General features: G+C 35.9%; 1 protein-coding gene across 1 annotated transcript; it reads left to right on the forward strand.

The window, feature by feature from the left end:
* Nucleotides 1-2,141: 2,141 nt before the first annotated feature.
* Nucleotides 2,142-23,263, forward strand: LOC140148460 (protein O-glucosyltransferase 1-like). The gene is made up of 10 exons (XM_072170415.1): nucleotides 2,142-2,284; nucleotides 10,038-10,131; nucleotides 10,837-10,986; nucleotides 11,503-11,635; nucleotides 17,150-17,274; nucleotides 18,123-18,282; nucleotides 19,125-19,183; nucleotides 20,327-20,494; nucleotides 20,956-21,012; nucleotides 21,763-23,263. Exons 1-10 carry the CDS (start codon nucleotides 2,188-2,190, stop codon nucleotides 21,908-21,910), a joined length of 1,191 nt encoding a protein of 396 aa, XP_072026516.1. The 5' UTR covers nucleotides 2,142-2,187; the 3' UTR covers nucleotides 21,911-23,263.
* Nucleotides 23,264-24,240: the final 977 nt, after the last annotated feature.

Genomic DNA, 24,240 nt, shown 5'->3' on the forward strand with positions numbered 1-24,240 from the left:
GAAAATGTGTAGGGGGGGTCAAAAAAGTTTTGACCTTCCAAAAAGGGGGGGGGTCAAAAAAGTTTTTAACGTGGCAAAAGGGGGGGTCAAGAAAGTTTTGACACCCATAAAGGGGGGGTCTAAAAAGTTAAATACAAAATTTGTGTTTAACTACGCGCGCACATTGTCACAATAAAGCCCTTTTCATCCCGATCATAGGTGTAAATAGAGTAAAATACAAATTTTTTGCGCGCTACGCGCGCACATCCAGTAAAGCATTTTTTTAAAGCTCCGGTATATATGTATGTAAAGCAACTGCAATTGTTTTTCGTCTGTGCCCCAACATTTTATTTGCCCCCCCACCAAGAAAGCTGGATACACCCCTGATACATCCGTGCAATAACTTTTGAGACCTTATTTGAAAGCAATTTATTTATATTTTATGATGTCCTGACAATTTAGGCCTATTATAGACATAAGGCCTGTAAGAGTGACACTGATAAATGATAAATTTATTGCGGATCTGTTTGCTTGAATTTGTAACAAGGTTCGGTCGATCCTTCATGTAATTATTTCGTGTAAGCTAATCCTAACTCTAACCCTAATCCTAACCCTAACCCTAAGCCTAAGCCTAAGCCTAAGCTTAAGCCTAGTCCTAATCATAACCCTAATCCTAACCCTAAGTACTAACCCTAATCCTAACCCTAATCCTAACCCTAAACTAACCCTAACCTTAACCCTAACCCTAACCCTAATTTCGTGTAAAATTACATGAAGGAATAACCCAAGGTTCAAACTGTATAAGTTTAATCCACTATACTAGTAAAATAAAGCATTACTTATAGTGGAAACAAGTGCAGATTATATTAAGTACTAGTATACCTTCATTATGTATGTGTGTGTGTGTGTGGGGGGGGTAAAAAGTTTGGGTGTATACAAAAGGGGGGGGGGGCAAAAAAGTTTTCAGTCCATAAAGAGGGGGGGTTCTAAAAGTTTAACATACAGACAGAGGGGGTCAAAAAGTTTTGACATACCGAAATCAAAATTTTCCAGCCCCCCCCTACCAAAGTATTTATGAACGTTCCCTTAGAATGAGCAATGGCCCATTCTCTTTAAATTGCAAATCTTGTGCAAAAAGTTTTCGCCTGTTATGCGGCATGCGGTTGTAAAATGAACCCAAAGTAGGCCTATATGAACAAACAATACATTAGGCGAACTCGTCACCGAGTAGTTTTAGCTTTGAATATTTAATTATTTTCTTTATTTTTCACCCTCGGGTGGAAAATAAAGTCAAAAGCTAATGTATATTTAATTATTTTCTTTATTTTTCACCCTCGGGTGGAAAATAAAGTCCAAAGCTATTACGGCACCTACGCTTACGCCTAATGAAATTGTTGTGTGTGTTTAAGTTAACCCTTTTCAAGCTTTGTTTTTTTAAGGGGTTGGATAGCAACTTTTCACAGTATTTTTGTGGAACATGAGACCACATTCAGATACACCAATACGAGGAATGCCCTTCTGAAGTATCAAATAATTTAGATTTAGCAATTCGCGATATAATACATATTTTATGGCAAATAATTATATTGAAAATCTAATAATAGGCCCTACTTCAAGTGCATGTAGCTGGGAGCAGGGATGTGAGAGCCCTGGACAAATATAAGCTATTAAATATCTAGACTATTTTGCAAATTGGGATCCCAAAAATCATGTTGGCAAATGGGGAGGGGGCAAATATTTTTAGTTGGCAGGCCGTGAGGGGGGCATTTTTTTTAGCACGGCGTTGGAAGTTATTGCACAGCCTTTGAATAGGCCTACTTTGAAGTTGCGGGAGAGTTTTGAAAACTTTAGGGACCGTTCACAAAGACTTGTAAGGGGGGCTGATGCAAAAAAAATTTCATCGCGAAAATTTTTCGGGGCCCCCCCTTTACAGACCTCAAAAATTTCAGGGCCCCCCTTTTTGACATGAAAATTATGAGTCAACCCCATAGAAAAGCATATAAACTTAATTTTTCCAGGAAAATTTGTGGTCATTTTTTTTAGGCCCCCCCTTAGGAGGGTCAAAAAAAATTCAGGGCCCCCTTTTTGCATCAGCCCCCCCCCCCCAACAAGTGTTTGTGAACGGTACCTCCCTTGCTCCGATAATATGGAGGTGCTGCTACACAAAGGGAGGAATTTCCAAAATTACGAGAAGAAGACGAATAAAAAATGGCAGCCTCCACGACAGCAAAACGATTGATTGGGCAGCCAATTTTCATCGCATTATTCCTCTTTTTAGGGTCACATATCAATTGTGAAGGAACAGGTATGTATTGCAGGTCCGATCATTAGTTGACCCAAGTATCTATTCTGTTAATTTCATATTTTTAGACATGTTAGGGCCTACACGATCGACGATCACGACTTTCGTTAATACGAACATGAAAATCAAAATGCATGCATGCGTAACTTCGTAAAGCTTACGTGTCTTTATTCGCCACTTGCACGGTTCCGCCATTATGCACTATGTGCGGGAGAGCCTCGAACTGGCAGCATACATGAATGGGAATTGAACCAGTCATATAACATTCTGTGTAAGGTTACGTAATTCTTCCTTTCATGTATGCTGCCAGTTCGAGGCTCTCCCGCATATAGTGCATAATGGCGGAACCGTGCAAGTGGCGAATCATGTTATATTAAATCTGTTGTTGTCAGGGGGTGGAAGAAGCACTACCTCGCAGTTGTTCTCGTTGGATTAAGAGGGATTATTATAATCTTCTAATCGATCCTGACCATACACCTCGACATCCTACTTCCATTGGCATTGCATTGACTTCACTCCAGTCCAGTCATGCATGCATGCCAGTTGAATGGTTGATGTTTAGGGTTGTAAAATTCCGGGAATTTTCGGAGTGGAAAGTTTCCACTGGAAATTTTGGGAATTAACGGGAATTTTCGGGAATTTTGGGAATATTCAGGAACTTTCGGGAATTTTCATTCAAATCTAAAATCAAAGTTTAAACAGGGGGATTACTGTGTACACTGCAAGATTCTCATCTGTGTGACGCCGATGTCACATCAATGTCACTCCATCGGAAACTACACCTCGGTTTTCCATATCGCCGGTCCGAAATAGCCGGGTAGCCAGCCTCCTAGGTTTCTACAGAGTGACTTCAAGGCGCCGGTGACTTCGCAGGAGAGTCACACCGGTGTGACTACGCCGACTGGGCCTGGGTGCTCAGTACCGGCGTTTTGGGTTGCCGGTTTTGCTTTTATTGGCATATTTTTTATATTCTCTTGATTTATTCAAATAATATTCTTTATTTCTTGCTTTTTTTAGGGGATTAGGGAGGGGGAAATTGCAAACTGGACTTAAGGGAAATATTAGATGAATAAAATAAATTTGTTAGTAAAAGGAATGAACATGATTTCAATAAACTAATATGATGAATAAAATACATTTTTGTTAATTGGTGGTTATTTGAATAACTAAATAATTAAAAAATTAAGAAATAAATAAACAGGAAGAAACAAAGAAACACTTCGAAAGAAAACAACTTGACAAAAATTGCAAATAAAGAAGTTAAAAGTAGGAATATTATAGAAGCATGTAGGCCTATTGATGAATTAAAATATTAAATGTGTAAAGTAAATAAATAATTGTAACAATAATAATTCATTACAAGCATTAATATTTGCGTGATAAAAAATAAGACACAATTTCAAACAAACACTGCAATAGGCCTATATTGATGTGACACCGATTTATAGGCATAATTTGATAACGTAAAAAAATCAACATGAAAAACAAATCAAACTAATAGGCCTATAAAAACACCATTTTGAAAAACGGAAAAGAAAATAGCACAAGCCAAAGTGTTGCATAAACTTACGGCAGTAAAAGTATAAATTTGCAGTAGACCTTTCAAGAAAGTGACAAGAAGTAAAACAAAATGCATGCTAGGCCTATAAATCAATTTTAAATATAACAGAAAAATTCTTGCTTCAAAATAAGTAAAGTTTTGGCAAATCAAAATGTATAAATTGAAAATGCTAGGCCTATAATAGGCATACTTAACGAACTTCGGCTGAAAATTAATATATCTTTTAAAACATTTAAAAACACAATTCGTTTTAAATAAAAAAAAGTTTCAATAGGCCTATACGTTATCATGCAAAATATGAAAAAAATAGGCCTAATTTGATAGCAAAACATGTCATCTAACCACTGAAGTAAACAAAGCAATGATAGGCCTATAAGTTTTGTGGGAAAACAAGCAATCAAATAAACAAAATAAAAACGTTTGAAATGAAACAAACAAATAAACCAAGAACAAGAACTGCAAATAAAACACACACAGTTGATGAGATTATTAAACAGGCAGCACGAAAAGAATTAAAATATTATAAAAGAGAACAATAAATAAATGCAAAAGCACGATAAAAAAACCCAAAGACGGCAGTAGAACCACAGACCCACTACACTGTACAGCATGCATCAATCAATTAATTATAAAACCAACTCATTCCATTCATGAGCGTACATATACAAGCAGTAAACAAGCATGATACGCGATTTGTCATCATCAGCGCCGTATTTGGTAGATATCGCTGCGTCCCCCAGAGTGTTCGAACTCATAACAGGGTTCGGTCAACGACCTTTCGGCAGCGTAGTCACCTTGAAGTTCGCCGTCTGGGCACCGAGCAGGCGACGCATGGGGCACTGGATACGGAAGTCACTTTGATGTGACTACAAGATGTGGACCACTGTCAGAATCTAGTCGGTGGTGTACATCATGAGTCGCCGATGCGGCATCGAGCAGGTAACACATCGGAGGCTAGCAGTTGTAGTCACTACGTGATGACACTGCTGCATAGTACCCTACTGCCTTGTTTCCGATGTAGTCACTCTCCTGTAGTGACTCTGTCGGCCACCATAGGGTAGGTTATTCTGGAGTGACGGCGGTAGTGACTTCAGAGTTCCAGTGCGATGTAGTCACTCTGCCGCCAGGAATTTTGCAGTGTAGATTAGGGTATTGGAGTAATTTATAAGAGCATACAATCAAAACAAAGAACTTCAAGAATGATCAATACCCATTTTTATAACAGAAAACAACAAGCATGACCAGATCTTACTGCGTTGTGTTTTTGTTCTGTAAAACATCTTACACTAGCTAGTACAATGGGTTTTGAAACAATAACCACAAACTCTGAAGGGGTAATCATTACCTTAAATCTTATTTATATATAAAGCTTTCTATTAATTTAGTAATAGAATACTTTTAGCACTATTAACATTTTTGTTACCAGCTAAGTGATCTTGAATATTAAATTTAAACTCTCATTCAGTGCTACACAGGCCCGCACGCAGAGGAGTTGCGACCACACCAACCCCTCCCCAATTTGCAGAAGTATACAAAAAGTCCCAAAATATGCAATTTTTTTAGTCAAAAAAGTCCAAAATTTTTGGGAAAAGTTCACTTTTCACAAAATTGCACCTCCCCCGCCTTGGAAAAAAGGTCCACTTTTTCAAAATCAGCACCCCACCCCCAAAAAATATCCTGCATACGGGCCTGGTTCTACATGTAGCTCATATTGAGGTGAACTATACAACAAAGATCTTGCATGAGTTAACGCCCGGAAGTTACCGTCGTCTGTTCAGTACCAAAATACACGTACTATGCCCGGGGTACTATGTACCATGGTGTAGGCCTACATAAGCACATTTTTTTTGCGTTTGGTTGGACCTTTGAAAATTAAAATGCAAATAATCACCAATTCTTTTTCATAATCACCAATTATTTTTCATAATCACCAATTATGTTTCAATGCCCATGATGCAGTCATGTGTACAGTAGAATTCATCTCGACCTTTGCAGGACTTAAACCCCATTAAAAGCTATTAAACCTCCAAGATAACACTCATTGAAACAGCTCAACTGATTAAATCGGATCTTCTCTGGTTGTGCACATGTGTCTGTTTTCAATGTGCGATATCGCAATAAAGCTGGTATTACAGCTTCAGTTGGGTAACCAAACGGAAGGAAACAATGGTATGTGCACCTTTGTTCACGAAATGAGACAATGCCCTGCTTTTTGTTAACCAGCATTCTTGAAAATGAGCAACATAATGATTGTTGACTTAACACGGTTTGGAAATAATTTCTTCATATTTTTGGTGTTATCTGTCGTTTACATATCCTTCCTAAAACACAAAAGTGCGACCCTCTCCAAACACCTAAATTAGCTAAAAATTTAGGACATGTTACAAAACTATATTTTCTAGAATTTCATAGAATAGTTTAAATGTAGCTGGTACCGTTTTTTTGTGGCATCCTTCAGAACGGAGCGGTCCGTTACCAATATAGCTCAATATTTTCGGTCAAATCTCCATTCAATTAACACGGGGAGTTGGCTAGCTATGAGCTAGCTATGCTTTGCCCTCACTCATATTCTACTTAAAGTGCGACCCCTTCTGAACATCTAACCTAGCTGTAATTTTAGGTCATGTTAGAGAAATATATTTGCTAGAAGTTTGGAGAATAGTAAAAATATTGGCCGGTTATTTTTCACAGAGTGATGTTAACTAGGCAAATGCAATATACTTCTTCATACACTATTTGTAAAGGTCGCGCGTCAATGGTGAGAGCACTGTGTATTGTGTATAGGAAAACGGACAGTAACTGCAGTATGCAAAACATAAATTTTACAGCATTTTTCATTTTCATTATTTCAGAAGTATAGTATCACTTGTGCTGTTAAGGGGGTACTACACCCCTGGCCATTTTTTTTGCCTATTTTTGCATTTTTCTCAAAAATTATAGCGCATTGGTGGTAAGTAAGATATGTATATTATAGGGGCAAGGACTACAACTACTGCACTGAAAATTCAGCAACTCAAGGCAAGTAGTTATTGATTTATTGATCAAATATTGGTTTTCCCTCATTTTTGACTGTAATTCCACAACTGTTGTCTGTGCTGAAATAAAATTTCCAGTGCAGCAGTTGTAGTCCTTGCCCCTATAATATACATACCTTACTTGTCACCAATGCGCTATCATTTTTGAGAAAAATGCAAAATTAGGCACAAAATTGGGCAGGGGTGTAGTACCCCCTTAAAGTATTTAACAAATGATTTCTGAAAATGATAAGAAAATTTTCCATTTTCATATAGCAATTTGAAGAGGTTTGATTGAGGAAGTCAATTATATGACATGGCAAGTTACATCGTCAATCAAAATGACTCCCATATTCTAAAGGCAAAATAAATAGGAATGTTTGTCTCAGTGACTCAAAGCTATTGAAAAATCCCAACTGCATACATTTTTGGTTAAGAAATAGCAATGAACTATTATAATGGTAATTGGAAATTCCCCAAAATATGCAACATATGCAAGATGCTGGACTTGGAAAATCCCACATAAAAAATCTTTGTCATTTTTTTAAAAACTGAAAATCTGTGGTAAAAGAACATATTACAAGACCTATTCTTCATTGGTAGCGCTTATCTGGTTGTAAACATCATATGTATGTTGTGAAAAGATTTAATTTGCATTCAATTTACTTTCTGAATGATTAAATATTAAAATACAAGTTAAAAACATAATAAAAGCCAATAATTGAAAATACCCAAAATTCCCAATATTCCCGGGCCCTTCACAATTCCCGGAAACTTTCCGGGAAACTTTCCAAAATTCCCGGAAACTTTCCACCCCTTTACAACCCTATTGATGTTTCCCCGGGGATGTTTCCCAAGCAAGCAATGCCAATGCCATGGCAATGAAAAATGTTTCCCCGGGCTGTTTCCTAAAAGTTAAATTATTGATGAAAATAATAGGCCTACTTTCTCATGTTTGTCCTTTGCCTTTGATGTTGAAATTTATGATTTTATCGGAAAAAAAATGTGATATGATTTTAATTTATACAATAACAAAGTTTTTCTTTGTTACGGTATTAAATTAAAAATACCTTTCAGTATGATGAGTCAAAAAAGGTACAACAGGTAGATGTAGACGATAATTAATTTAATTACAAACTTAACATTAATTATTTTAAAGTTTGTTGCAGAACTTTATTATAAAATAATGATGATATTGAAATCAAGAAATTTTTGATAAAAATTAACCCAGTGCCAACAAATTCAGTGTAGTTGGTTAAAATAAAATCCAGCAAAATAAAATTATAATGTAACTTATTTAATATGAAATAATGATGATATTGAAGAAAACTAATATTAGGCCTCTCATACATTTTCCAATTCATAGTTTTTTTTCTGCACATGCAAGTTCATTGGTCAAGTTGAATTTAATATATACTTCAAGCATGACGTCAGCTTACCAGAATCAGAACTGTTTATATACCCTACCTCATAAGGTGATTTCACAAAAGGTCATTAGTTCAAATCTGCCTCCAGGAGACATGATGCATTCATAAAGCACAAAAGAATCCCATTATCCCAAGTTGAGTGATATTGATTGACTCAATTGCTTTGTACTTGTTCCATGCATCATATCTTCTGGAGGCAGAATGTACCCCCATTACTTTTCGGCAAAATGGTCAATTTTTTGGTCTTTTCAGCCACTTTTTGACACTAATAGCGTTAATGGTTAAATAAGAAATAAATAAATAAATAAATAAATAAATGGCAAGCACTGAAGTAGAGAAATTATGGGCAAAAAGGACTGAAACAGAAGCGAAGTACACTTCCAATGCGTTGATAAACCAGATGAAGATAAAATGTACTCTACAAGCTGAGAGGATTATGCAGGAAAATACGAATGGAAGCATTAACTCGCTTAACTAGTTTTAGTCATAAGCTTCAAAATCATGTCCATTATATAGATTGAGTGATAATGACATGCCCAGCCCATCTCCAAAGTACGATATAAGATGGATCATTTTGCATCACTGCCTGTTAATTTACTCTTTCTGAAAATGAATTTTCTTCATCAAAGATGCTAGTGCCACGTTTTGTTTGATCGAGATTTGAGAAATGTATCTACTAATAGGACTATCCACGATGACACAATAGTTACTGTGTGGATAGAGAAAGATCATAGAAACCCTGTTCTACTTCAATGTCACTTTATCGTCATCAAGTTTCAAACACATTAAAACAATTCTTTGTAAAGTTTAATGTTACCGAAATTTACTTTGATGAATTTGCTATATATTCAGAGCAAAGTGTGCTTATTTTTAAGGGATTAACCATGCTAACAATTCGTCAACGTATCATTTGAGTCAGGTGTTTAACTTTCTTGTATTTTGTTTAGGATGTCTTGGATTAAACTCAATGATGATCAAAATGATTCAAATCATTTATCAATGATGACCAAAAAGGTTACATGCTAAAACAGGCAAAAATATGTTTTATCCTTTTCCAGATTGTCCCATAGATTTTTGTACAGCAGAGTGGAATCCCCAGTGTGGCTCTAATGGAGTGACATATGGGAACCCATGTGAATTGGCAAGGGCAGCATGTTCTGACACCACGCTTACTCTATCCTACTCGGGAAAATGCAAGGCCAGCACAGGTAAGCACTACATTTGTAATATCAAATATACCCAATAATTGTGCTTTGGCCTAAAAAAAGTTTGCTGCAAAAAAGGTTGCCCCCCTCCCCCGGGTCTTAGATAGGATTTGACAAGTGCTCATTATTTTTCACCAAACTTTAATCCTGTAAACATAAGCCAGCAGACCCTCTGCCCCTTCCGGGGGTTTATAGCTATTGCTATAGCCTTGATTAAGGCACCAACTTCAATCAACCTCCTTTTCACACAGGGTCTTAGGCAGGATTTGAAGGTTTGGTATGTAAATTCAAGATTTGTGTACAAAGTATCGGCCATGTGGGCACAAACTGGGTATGTATTTACAAATTTGGGTATGTAAAACACTCCCTACATGGCTGGCTGCCTAAGCCCTTGCTTTCACATGCTATAACCAATCACATGCTATGGGGAGTTTGATTGACAGGTATCAGAGAGACGGACCAGTTTCTTTATTTCTGACTTATTATAAGTAATACTTATTACATTTATGTCTTATAATACATTTTTCTCATTTTGTTTTGTTTTTCCAGATGAAAGATGGAAGCCTTATTTAGATCAAATAGAATCTGCCATGCAAGAATACAAAGAATGCCCTGAAGACGATGATTGTGCTTGTCATAAAGAGTAAGTGTGCAGATTGATAAAACAAAAAACCCACAGGCATAATTATTTTGAGAGTAGCAATACCAAAATTGATTTCAGTACAGATTTTAGTTTTCTATTAAGGGAGTACTGCACCCCTGCCCAATTTTGTGCCTATTTTTGCATTTTTCTCAAAAATTATAGCGCATTGGTAACGAGTAAGATATGTATATTATAGGGGCAAGGACTACGACTACTGCACTGGAAATTTTATTTCAGCACAGACAACAGTTGTGGAGTTTAGGGGTGTGATTTTTGGGTAATTTTGTGCCCGGGTACCCGGCGCGTTTTTCGGGCGGGGTAACAGGGTACCCGAAATTGCAACAACAAAAAACAATTGCATTTGTTTTTATTTTATTTTTTTTTTGATGGGTAGAGGACGCCTGGTTTAGGGTTCCAGGAAATAAACGTCCCCCATTTATCACGAAATATCAATTTTCTTATTAAAAACAAACATTGTGCAAATTTTTTTAATTTTTTTAATTTTTAGGTCAACCATGTATGATCCTAGCATTTAGGTCTAGGTCCAGAGACACTACAAATCCGAAAAAAAAACTTTAAAAAAAAACTTAAAAACTTTCACTTTGTATGTTGGCCAAACAGAATCACATTAAACATCACACATCATTTAGTTATAAGAATTCCTTTGTATTTTCACTGAGCTTATGCAATTTAATGTTCATTTAGTCTCATAGACAAGGACCTGGAGGTTTGGAGGCTGAAAGGTGGTATTACCGAAGCGAATGTTAAGGAAGCCGTGGATAGAAAGCTTGGTGCCCACTATCAAATCATCAACCATAAACTCTACAGAAGCAAGTCATGTATGTTCCCAGCTAGGTAAGTTGTTAGTGTAATCCACCCCAGATCACAAAATTATAATTGTCTTTCATTTTATTGTAGCAAAATCTCTTAATAATCTGGATATCTGACAATGAGAAAGATCAGTTTCTTCATGGCCTGTATTGAAAACATTATGTTGTCCATTATATAATTCAGAAATGTTAACCATACTAAAACAAATAGAGGATTTAATCAATGGATGCTACACACAGTTGTTGTTTTGGGTGTTAAATGTCAGCTGACAAGACCACATTTCAAACACTGAGGTATTGGCGACATTCCCCTTGTGACATCATTAATCAGATAATGTTGCTTAAGCTTATGCTTGGTTGGCCACTGCGTACAATTGACCAGCCTGTCACGGACCCCTCTGGATGAGAAACCATACTAGAATGCTACTTCAATATACCTGATATATATTGATAAGCCTTGAATCCCTTATATCATATTCTTTTTACATTAAAATATTATTGTTCTCATTTGTTGATTTTTACTTTGTTTTCCCCATTTCAGATGTCAAGGAGTGGAACATTTCATTCTTAATATTATCAAAAAACTGCCTGACATGGAATTTGTACTGAATAATAGGGATTGGCCACAAAGTCCTACATTCCAGGAACCAGTGCCAGTTTTATCATTCAGCAAGGTAGATGTAACAGGATATGATCCAAACAGGCCAAATTAAGGGCTGGGGTATGAGCGTTTGGACAGTATTTATTTTGGGACATTAGAGCACATCAGACATATCGAATTGCATTCTGAATACGAAGAATGTCATTCTGATATCAAATAATTTTGATTTTTGAAATTAGCAATTTAATACACATTTTATGGCAAACCATTAAAATTGATATTTTTGATATTTAACAGTACTTGAAGTAAACTTTATAAATCTGATGATTTATACTTAAAGTGTATGTAGGTGGGATGAAAAGCCGACGATCAATTGAAAATTTTGACCTTTTCAGTATTGAAGATATGGATTTTTTTCCCAAAACACCAAAAAAAAATTAGGTCTTTTTGGGAAAAAATCCATATCTTCAATATGAAAGGTCAAAATTTTCAATTGACCGTCAGCTTTTCCTCCCTGCTACATACACTTTAAGAATATATCATTAGATTTATATAATTTACTTCGAGGACTGTTATATATCAAAAATTTGAAAATCATCAAATTTTTATAATTTGTCATTAAATTTGTATTATATTGTGATTTTCAAAAATGAAAATTATTTGATATCAGAAAGACATGCTTCAGATTCAGAATGCAATTCGATAGGTCTGAGGTGCTCTCATGTCCCACAAAAAATACTGTCGAAACGCAATAAACGCTCATTTTAGATCCCTTAAGGAGCCACCAATTTTGATGTATATGGTCAATTCCAACCAAAGCGGGACAAAATTCTCTCTGGGGGCCACTTTGAAAATGTTTTCCTTTTCAATTCTAGACTTATCAAATGAGACTATCATATCTAGTGAATCATCAGGTGGAAGTGCCATTGGATTGAAAAATAACTTTTCTTCCTAGACCAAATAAAGTGTTAAATGCGCATATGCATGTTACCCACAATTCAAGCCTTTTTCACCTGTTGTACGCCATAAAATTTCACTTTCTTTAATATCTTTCAATATTTTATGTGTGACTCATATACACTAGAAATCGGTGAAGACTTTGAACGTAAAATAGAATTTTATTACATATATCTACAAAGAAATATTTTGGTTATTACAAATTTCAAGAAAGAACCAGGTGTACAGTTAAAATTGTGTCAATTCTTGAACTCTTTCCAAAGTGGCTGTCATTTAACATTACTGTATTATTTCGAAAGATTAGAATAAATGCTTCATATAAATATAAAGTTAAATTTTGTATCTCGTCGCAGGATGAGGATCTCGGATGGATTCGTGGGTACCAGCGTCTGGAAAATAGCAATTCCTATTCATTTTTTTAAATAAAAATAAAAAATACTTTTCCGTATGTCAATAATTCAGGCTGCAATGGCACTAAAATGAATTTTAATCAAAATACAAACTACATGGAATATTTAGAATGGATCATTATGGCATTTTGGGTATACAAATTTTGAGAATAATGAAGTTGCCAAATTCAAATAGACAGAGCAAACAGTTTTATATTATTATTTTAGTAAAATCATTCCATATTTTCATGCAGCAATATTCTATTAACTCGTGTTTGACAGTTCCTATTAACTAAAACACTATCAATACATTGTTAACTATAATTTAAGTAGGGATTCGTGAGTAACCAAAATGTTACGTGGGTAACACATATTTGAAGGTATGTATTGGTAAGTGGCAAAATAGAAATATTACAGAAGGTTGGAAACCATCATGCGGTTATTCCTCCATTGTGTTTCAATGATTCCCGTTTCTCTAACCAATTGCATTTACCCAAAAAATGGTAATTTAGGATAATCAATCAAAACTTCATGGTACAGCTTCAGTATACATTCAAGAGGACGCTATTAAACAGGACTGTTTTGGAACCTATTTCGCATGTTTTCAAAATGTTAAGATGCATAAGAAACATATAATTTACTGAGTAAATCCTTGGATTAGTGGGTAAAGCCGAATTGTGGGTAAAGCTATAAGTACTATAGTACCGCTTTGGGGTTTATGCGTTTCTTAGGTGCATAAACTGTGAGTACTGTAAAAATTATAGCATACCCATGGCTTGAATATGTGCTGATTTAAACTTAAAATAAACAATCTCCTTGTTTTTCAAGGTTAGCATCTATTCGGGATTCTTGGGTAACAAAAGTTTAAACCGTCGTAGATTCTTTTTTAAAGCGGTGAACTTATTTTTACGATTTACAATTTTAAGTGCTTGTCAAACTAAATTCAGTGTCCAAAGTCATTAAATGTTAATTTAAGTTATGGCAATTATATTTGCTGGACTCGTGGGTAACAGTTGATACGTGGGTAACGTCAAATTTGATTTTATGGAATTTTATGGGTAAAACGATTTGCATAAAATAATCACTTGGACCTCAGAGTTATAGAACGAAACTTCGTTTCATGATATAGTCATTTATGGCATATTCACTTAACATTTTCAGAACGATCATTTTATTTTTGATACGCGGGTAACAAAATTATTAGCCAAATTGACTTAATGGCCTCTAGAGTCCATAAACTTTGGTGGAATTCAATCGTTTTACATATGATGAGAGATCATGCAAACGCTTTCTAACGGTAATAATTTCATTTTGATTGAAGGACATTCAATGACATATATGGTGCTTTATCTTTGAATTAAGTGGGTAACGCCAATTCATTTAATCCATCATAACTTGTCCCCTGGTATGACTTGCTAGTAAAGGCCTATATGCACAAAGAGAGCACATGGGACTTGACATGATATGCTCCATCAATAACGTGATTTCCTTTATTAATGACATTTTAAAGTGGAAGGTTAACATAGAGAGAATTTTGTCCCGCTTTCGCTGGAATTGACCAAAAATATATTTAAAGGTGAACCTCATTGAAAATAAAGTTATATATCAATGGAAAGCTTATGATGTCAGGATATTAAAAATTATTTTTTCCGATTTTTTTGATGGCCAATAAAGCTGAAAAATTAAAAAAATGATTGAATTTTTGGTCTTTTTTAAGGCGCCCCAAAAAGCACCCAAATCAATCGTCTATGACCTTGAAAATGCCCGTGACGTAAGCTCAGTGTTCGCAGTCACGTGATCTTACTCGGAAGCGTAAAACAAGACTTGCTTCCTGTACTTTGCAAGCTGCCCGGCAAGTCTGATTTTCAAAATAAAGCTTGAAATTAGAGGAATCTTCAAGTTGCTGGTTCCTTCTATATATATTAGAAATAATAGAATTATTGTCAACACATAAATTTTCCGTAAATTTTTGACAAAATTAGTCATAACTGGCTGGGTATAACTGGGTAATTGAGTTTGAATTTCGCGCTGGGATCAATCCCATGCGCAAATGCTTGCTGCTACCGATGTCATGGACTGAATAAACATGATCGAATAACAAATTAAATACTTGTTTGTGACATTACCTATATATTCTTGATTCATTGTAAAATGTCTGATTAAAAAAATATCGTCTTGCAGTAATCCAAAAATTAATAAAAAACCGCCGATTTCATCAAATCCAGCCCATATAAAGGTTTTCATATTTAGCGTATTAGGGAATACATTTTTCCACACAATCGCGATTGAAAGAAACAGATACTCGGGCAGATACTTTATTATAAAATAAATACAATTTAGGCTTAGTAGACCGTTATTTGATGGAATTCTGAAATCTGAATAAAATTAAAATATTGTCACTTGTGTCATGATTCTTTAATGATAGTACAATCAGTGTACGGTACTGAAAAAGTGAAACATTCATGTTTTATGGATTACCGAACACGATGCGTAAATTGCTGCTGAAGTGCAGGGACGGATATGCACAAACAGTGACTCGCTTGGGCTTCGTCCTCTGTGTTTCATGGGTGTTTCAGCAAATTTGATCACTCATTCCCTTATATTTGGAACATTTACAGGAATAAATTTTGCTGATGAAGTAGCAATAAGTTGGAAATATCAGAATGTGAATATCAAATTGGTCATTTTGTCTGCAAGTACAGTACAGTCGCGGATAATGAACACTCGGCGTAGTGAGACTCAGTCAGTCACTGAGCTCATCCCGTATGTATCTATATACGAGTTCGCCTATCATACATGACCGGTTGTAAAGCTAAGAAAATAATTGAAAAATCCTGTACATGTACCTTATTCTATTCCTTCATTTTCTCATTGTGATAAGTTCATCTCAACTTGGTGTGACGATCTGAACTGGTAGCACTAGCAGTTATTTTTTGTAATCTGTTTTCATTCCGGTTCTTCGCTAATCTTCGCTCTTCGTGCTTTACTGTAATATTCCCTATGCATATCGTGGATGGCTTGGCCTATCCCAAATCACCCGCCAGCACTTTTCCCATTTTTAAATCCACACACTTTATTCAGGAACTTCATTCTTAATTTGATCATGATATTTCCTTCATATTATTCTTATTTTATTGAAGATATTTTTCATGTAAAGTAAGTTGACAATGACTGAATTCGTGCATTGGCCCGATGCATGCCACAGTAATACACGGACATTGTGTTTACAATCAAACCCGAAGTAACTGTGTGTCCCTGGGCTGACGTCATCAACGAAAGCGCCCAATTTGAACGATTTCGTTTTGTAATTTAGGGGTGCCAAAATCCAATCTTTGCATGGAGATTATGTCTAGCCTGGTACGCTATGCAAATAAAAAATATTCTTTTCTGCTTCCTGACATCATAAGCTTTCCATTGATATATAACTTTATTTTCAATGAGGTTCACCTTTAATATCATCTTGTCTGATAACCAAGAGTACTATTGCTAAAATTATTAAATCCCTGGCATACTATTTTGCAAAGTTCTGATAATGTTAATTTTTGCACATTTTTGATTTGCTCCCTATATATTCACAATGATTGGCCTGTACTACAGGCTGTAGCCAGATTTTCCAAATGCAGACCTTTTTGCCCCCACCACACCCCCATAGTGTGAAGTTAGCATATAATGCAGACCAAATAAAGACTTGAAATTATAATTGAACTATACATTTAAATTGAATACTTTGTTAGAACATTGCGGTAGAAGAGCTCAATTCTCGGCTGCTTTTACCAATGTATCAGAAAACATTGTGAAATATATGAATGCCATTCTTTACTTGATGCAGTTGGCATGTGTTCAGTTTTCAGTGTCACTGTACTGTTGTTTACTAGCAACTGTGGTATATTAAAAGGAAAGAAAGCACTCTTTTCACAAAATCAATACCAACTATTATAGGGGTAAACGAGAAAGATTCCATATGATTGAGTGTTCATGCTATATCATTTTTCACCCTGATGTGGCAGTGACGTCAAGGCGTTGAGGTAGCTGTTTCGTGGTGCGCATCTATGCGGCGTCTTGTGTGTGTACGTCAGCGCTTAGACTGAATGCTAGTGATTTAAAGCTGTGCTCAATTAAATACGCACTGAGTCACTGCCACATCAGGTTGAAAATTGGTACAGTCTTCACTTATTTTTATGCTAGTCATCAAATTCACTCCATAAACTGATAAATCTGATTTATACATTGCAATGCATTAGGTAGAGGGACAGCATTATGATATCACTTATCCTGCATGGACCTTCTGGGAAGGTGGACCTGCAGTATGGCCAATATTTCCTACAGGCTTAGGAAGATGGGATCTCTTTAGGGATTCTCTAGATAAGTAAGTATAAGTATCTACTTCTATCTAGCATTATATGCATGTCGTCTGTGATGTGTTATTTCTAGGACTATGGTCTGGCATCATTGACAAGAAATATGACCATTATGCCATGAGCATGTTTCAAAATAATTGTTATTGTAGTACATTCTAACAGTGTCTACACGATTGCAAATGTGTGTGGGGGAGTGTGTGTGGTTTTGTAGACACTGTCAGGACAACTGACACATAGGAAAATACAGTTGTCCATGCTTGTTGGTATCCATCTATCTCAGCTGTCAACAATAGATCCCCAGAAGGCACAATCGAAACAAAAATCAAGCTGTTTCAGACAACGTGTGTTACTGTCTTTCTGTACGGGTGCGAGTCATGGGTAATTACCAAGGACCCGGACATGGAAAACAAGATCAATGCATTTGCAACATCTTGCTACAGAGTCATGTTAAACATCAAGCGTGTGGATCAGATTCCAAACGAAACCATCTACAACCTGACCAACACCACTCCACTGGTTGCCAGAGTCAAGATTCATCAACTTAAATTTCTCGGCCATATACTGCGTCTTGAAGATGGCAAGCCTGTGAAAGAATATGCACTTTATATTCCACCACATGGGAAGAGGAAACCGGGACGGCCGCGCACACTGTACTTACAGTATGTCCAGCACCTCCTGGGAGATACTGTTCCGCAGCCGACTGATGATGATGATGAGGCACATTAAAAACTATGCTTCAACAATTACGGGTGTATTAATGGATGTTTGTTTCTTTAGGTTATTGTTGTTATTTAGTTTATGTTCATATCTTTTCTTGTTTTGAATGGTTTTTTTTTTTGGTTTTTTTAATATTTAGGGAAGCCAAGAAATTGCCTTGGGACAAGAAGGAGAGTCTAACATTCTTCAGGGGCTCAAGAACCAGTGCTGAGCGTGACCCTCTAATTCTACTATCTCGTGATGAACCTGATTTAGTTGATGCACAATATACTAAAAACCAGGCTTGGAGATCAGAGGCTGTAAGTTTAGGGATATTATATTTTCATTCTTTACTTCAGATTCTTGTTCTTAAAAAGTAATCCATCCCACTTTTCCTCAATCAAATTTGTTTGTTTTTGGAATCATTTTTGTAGTATTCACAAACTGAAAGAACACCTCATTTTGTTCTAATTAATCAAAACAAATTCTTCTTAATATTGAGCATGTGACAGACAATGTGTTTATTGTAAACAAATATTATGCCAGTATTGATAAATAAGCCTTTTGCTGCAAAGACCTTGTATTGTAGTAAACTATGGATGATTTCAGTTGCATTTTGGCAATGTGCATTGAAATTACAACCATGTAATCTTGTGAATTTTTAGAGTTCAAAAGAGTGAAATAATCATTTTTAAATCAAGCAAAAATGGGAGGAAATATTAACAAGTTGTATTTGATCAGTTTCAAGTGAACGAATACATCTTAGTGTTCGTTAGTATCAAGAAATCTCAAATTCGGGCGTGGACGAATGTGTCTCCCCTTATTCTGCCCTTAAGGTTTCCCTCTGATGAGTATATTGTTAGCTCTGTAGAGACCATTAAGCTATTCCAGTTGAAATCTATATACTCGTATGAAAGATATGACCTTAATCTCCCACACAGGGAGTGTGAATTTCAATTAGGGATACATGAATGTGTGATGCCATTTGAAAACTACAAGTACAACCTCTGTATGGGAGATTAAGGTTATGTTTTCTAGGTATATGGAATTCAACTGGAATAGCCCATTCCTACTACAAATACATGTAGTATACATAACATATATGCATGTTTTGCTTTACTGTTCTCTCTGATGTATTTTGCTTTACTATTCTCTCTTATAGGATACATTGTTTAGAGAACCAGCTAAAGAAGTAACTCTAGAAGAACACTGCAAATACAAGTAGGTTAAATTAATATGAATATGGTATTGAGAACGAGGGAAAGACAGACAGATAGACAGAAAATGTGTTGTATGTTTTCATTATAAGGCAATATGACAACAGCGAGTTGTGTTTGCAGATTTTTTTGAGAAGAAATAATTGGTTGTTAAATTGTCTTGTCCTATGTTTGAGTCAAACATAACTTATTCAAAGCTTTAAAACAATATTATATAGTTATATTATGCAAGTTCAATTGTTCATTAGATTTTAGTAACTATTGAACATTCAACAAGGAACTGAGACTAGGAATAAAAACAAGTTGCTAATGGAGCAGCCTAGGTTTTTAAAACATTTGAGAAAATCTTAACTTACCCCTTAAAGTGCAGAGAAAAAAGGCTGATGAAATTAACTGATGCAAAATGAATGATTGAATCAAGGGATCGGTCGCAAAGGTCAAAAGTTGTGTAAAGCAGTAATATAAGTGATGGTAACTGGCATAATGAGGCAGCCGGGATAAGATGAAAAATCGGTGGGAAAATAAAGTCTAAAAGTTAACCGTTGATGGCATATTGTTTGAGAGTGCAAAGTTTGGCTATCCAAAAAGTGATTCAAGTTTCAAGATTATTATCCTCCTGGTATTTGTTAATCATTCCAATCCCCATTAAGGAGATATTGGAGATGGAATGGTCATTTGAATTGAAATGATGACAATAGGCAGTTTCTGTTATAGCATTTTTGATGTCTGACTTCAGGTTAATGTACCAAGTATCGAGTTGCGTGATAGTTTTGCTGATGTTTTGAAGTTTGCATTTGTTGAGGAATATGATCCAAGTGGATTTGCAGTTCATTCTTGCTGTTGTGGGAAATAACTCACCGTTTGAAGAGCTATGGTTTGTATGAGAGAAGGGACTTGCTATCATGTTCAAGTGGTTGATAAACTGGGTAGTGTCTTGGATGTAAGGAGGTAAAGACTCCAGCAGAGGGCGGAACTGAAATAACACAAAATGGGATATCTGGGTTGTAGGACATCAGCTTATGATGGGACAACCAGGATTTTCTTTCTTATGAACTTTAGGGAGCATGTAGAATCTAATCTAAAACAGTAATATAATCTATTTCAAAGGTAAAAACTCAATTTCATGCTTATCTGTATATTTTTATAGGTACCTGTTCAATTTCCGTGGTGTTGCCGCTAGTTTCCGTTTGAAGCACCTGTTCCTGTGTAATTCCCTTGTATTTCATGTAGGAGATGAGTGGATAGAATTCTTTTATCCAGCATTGAAACCATGGGTGCATTATATACCTGCGCCCAAGGATCTTCACAATGTCAGGTTAGTAATACATTTGAAGCACCTATTTATATTGTGTATTTCCTGATACCACCGTTCTCAGAAGTCTTTTAGCATGGGCGTTCTCAATGGGTGGCATTGCATCATTCCTAGTGATGTACCAACAGCAGCAGAGTTTACACAAAAATGTTGGCATGGAAGTACATGCAATAAATTATTTACTTTACATGTACATCCTAAATATTTATATATAGTTTTTAAAAAGTTTTTGTTACGGTAACTGAAATGTTTTTATTATTTTCTCCCAAACTGAGCATCTTTGCTCAACTTAATTTGAACTAAATTTAAAATTTCCATTCTAAATATGTATACTTTTATATACTTTAGACCAACAATTTAGAAGTTATGAGGCCCAAAAGACGACCCTTAAATGATGTTATTATATTGACTTTCCATGATGTTTTCACTAAAGTAATATGCCTCATTTGCATTTGTATTTTCAGAGAGCTCATTGAATTCGCCATGGCTAATGATAAAGTGGCCAAGGAGATAGCTGACAGGTAATATTATATTCTTACAATGTACAGAGTGTGCTGAGGCCTTATGGATTAACTGTGTATTGTACTATGCAAGGTGTGACTATTTCTGCTGTAGTGTGTTCACTCCTTGCACACTTCCGCCAACAGCATGAATGCAAGTTTTAAATAGCAGTGGACAATTAATGTTGCATAATTGTTTTCGACTCCCCATACATGTTGCTATCAGGTTGAGGCTCTACACACAAAATGAATGACCTTAAAAGGAGTGAATTTCACTTATTTTTTGTTTTGCATAACCCTTTTAATTGTTAGTCTGCTTTCAAATTGAATAATGATGCAACTTTTTGTGATTTTTAATAAAGCAAGTAATTACATACTTTTTTCTTTTCATAAATTAATATCAAATTTTATGAATTGAAAGTGACAGCTGTAAAAGTTACAAAAGTTTGTTTGGTTTATATAAGGCGGAAATTATTTGGCTTTTGTTACTGCCTTCGTGAAATTCAATTAAGTCCCAACTCACGCTCACGTAAATTCACATAAGCGTGCGCCAGTCACGCATTACGCAACACACAATTAGCGAAAGCATTGCGCCCAACTGCGTGCATGCCGTTCTATATCAATACACGATGTTATGAGTCTTATTTTTTCCGCCTTATATAAACCGAACAAACTTTAAAGTGGGTATGTCCATTTGAATGCATTTTCACACTGGTAAAATGACATATTGAAGCAAATATAAACATTGGTGAATTCTTGTTTTATTTTCAGGGGCCGTGACTTCATCTGGAACCATCTACGCATGGAGACAGTTGAGTGTTATTGGAAGAAACTGCTCAAGGAGTACGCCAAGCTTCAGAAATACAAACCAGTACGCAATAAGGAACTCAATCTCATCACACCAAAGGATGAGCTTTGATGAGAGTCAGCAATTTTGTAGATTAGGTTTTATTTAAATGAGATATTTGTAGGTATATGGGTTTCTATTTTTATATATAGTCTATTGTTGAAAGTGCCACTGTGGTAGTATTTCATTTGAGTTCTTAATATCACTTTAGTCTGTCAAGCTTGAAGTATTCATCGATCATCACATTAGCTTTCATATTTTTCATCCTATTCGCCCTTTGCAAACGCATGTGCAAAATGTGCATTTTTGTTTCTCATGCTTTTATAGCAATGCACTAGAAGGCTTTTTGCATAGTGTATGCGGTAATTAAAGCATGCTTTTGACAGGTGTACTCACACACTGTGCGGGTAGAACCTCGTTTTGAGATAACTAAATAGTCATCGGCAAATAAGCAGCGGCATATTGGGTTTTGAAACATATTCCGTGACAGCATTGAGCTTCATTGCAAGCTACTCTATGCAAAGCAAATGCTTTCTTCTTTGGCAGGTGAGAAATTCAACTCACTGACTCCCAATGTGGGATGCAAGTTGTCTGAAAATTTCCAGATTTCCGAAAATTAAAAAAATTCTGGAATTTTAAATTGGATGATGATATTTCATCATAAAAAGAACAAAAGCATTTTTTTAGGGAGGTGGTGATACACCCTAGCTCATTCCCTAGTAAACCTCCCACAAATGTTCGATTCCGTGCACAAGCGCTCAGCTATCTGGCCTAGGGCCATTTCGATTTTCAGGAAATCTAGCAATTACCCACTTGCATCCCTGGCCAATGTGTCCCATAATAATATGCTTATGTCCCATCAGTACTGCCAGCGATTGAGCTCTTCACAGTGGGAATTTTACATGTTACAGGGAGAGAGCTAAATATTTCAATTATTTTTTTTCTATTATTCAACACTTTCGAATCACTGAAGTTGTACATGATAAAAAGATATATGTAACATATGAAAGTTAATGTGATGATGAATGAAGTTCTCCTTTAAATTGATGTCTTTTACCTTGTAAAACAATGATGCTGGATACTCATATCTGTTAGTACACCTGTTTCTCAAATCTTACCTTAATTATTGGGGTTATTTGAACAGTTTTTATCATATGCATGCCATTATAACGTGCCTTATTGATAAATGTATGATACACGGTAGGAAAAAGCAGCATTTCTACAAGTTTTTTTTATGTTAGTGGAGTTGGTGAAAGCATGTGTAACAAGTTTAGTGAAGTGAAGTGGGGAAAGGTGAATCAATATTGTATGCTTATTGATGTTCTATGGGGTCATTTAAAAGATGTGTGCTTACTGCCTACCAGCATTGTAAGTGAAGTTTGTAAACTTAGCATTTTGTTTCTGGCAGTAAAGTCCTTGAAGGCTTATTCACAGGGGCAGACTTAGGTTTCAGTTTTCTACTGGCCCTGCGGGCCAGTGAAATGGCAGATCTAGTGGCCCTGCAATAAATTTACTGGCCCAGCTTTTTCAGTATGTTCTACTGCAAAAAAAAAAAAAAAACCTAATTTTTTGGTGTTTTGGGGAAAAAATCTATATCAATTTTTAATCATTTGCCATAAAATGTGTATTATATCACGAATTTCAAAAAATTATTTGATATCAGAAGGACATTCCTTGTTTTAAAAATGCAATTCGTACCGGTAGTAGTAGGCTATGTAAGCCTACTATGGCTGTAAGAACGGATGTATATTTCCAACTTGCTAGCAATGCAAGAATAAGAATATAAATATAGGAAAAATCATTGAATAAAGATATAAATTACAGGTGACAGGCGGAGCAGAAACTGTGTAAATAATATGTCCATGACTGATTATATCTTGTCCCATATGTGTTGGCTCAAAAATCTAGTGGCCCGCCGGGCCAGCGTTGTTGGAAGTTTACTGGCCCGACGCAAAATCCACTGGCCCGGGCCACTGCTTAAATCCGTCCCTGCTTATTCATCGATTTGCTCATTTGCAAAATCATCACAATTCTTGTTTTTTACCTTTTTTACAAGCATAGATATGCTAACATAGCCTACTACAGAGATGCCAATGGGTTATGAAAAAAAAATCTGAAAGTTGCGAACGTAGGGAGCGAAGCGACCGAAGTGTCGCCCTCACGGCCGGGGGTCCAGGGGCCCGCTTAAGGGCCCCTGGTGGGGTCCAGGGGCAAAGCCCCGGTGGGGGTCGAGGGGGCGAAGCCCCTTGAAGCCAGAGGGTTTGTACACATTTTACACTGCAGGAGACACCATTTCTGAGGGTAAAATTACATTCAAATGGATTAAAAAATAAGGTTATTTTGAGAAAACAAGCCTAGATAACAAGCCTTGAAGACTATCTATTATACATGTAATATTCTTC

This window comes from Amphiura filiformis, chromosome 3 (genome assembly GCF_039555335.1).
Source record: "Amphiura filiformis chromosome 3, Afil_fr2py, whole genome shotgun sequence".
Taxonomy (NCBI): Eukaryota; Metazoa; Echinodermata; class Ophiuroidea; order Amphilepidida; family Amphiuridae; genus Amphiura; species Amphiura filiformis.

Excerpts from the sequence above, each read along its gene's own strand:
- LOC140148460 (XM_072170415.1), top strand. The coding sequence starts at position 2,188 with ATGGCAGCCTCCACGACAGCAAAACGATTGATTGGGCAGCCAATTTTC. Across the intron at positions 20,495-20,955 it reads AAGGATCTTCACAATGTCAG|AGAGCTCATTGAATTCGCCA; the intron begins GTTAGTAATACA and ends TTGTATTTTCAG. Across the intron at positions 21,013-21,762 it reads GCCAAGGAGATAGCTGACAG|GGGCCGTGACTTCATCTGGA; the intron begins GTAATATTATAT and ends TTTTATTTTCAG.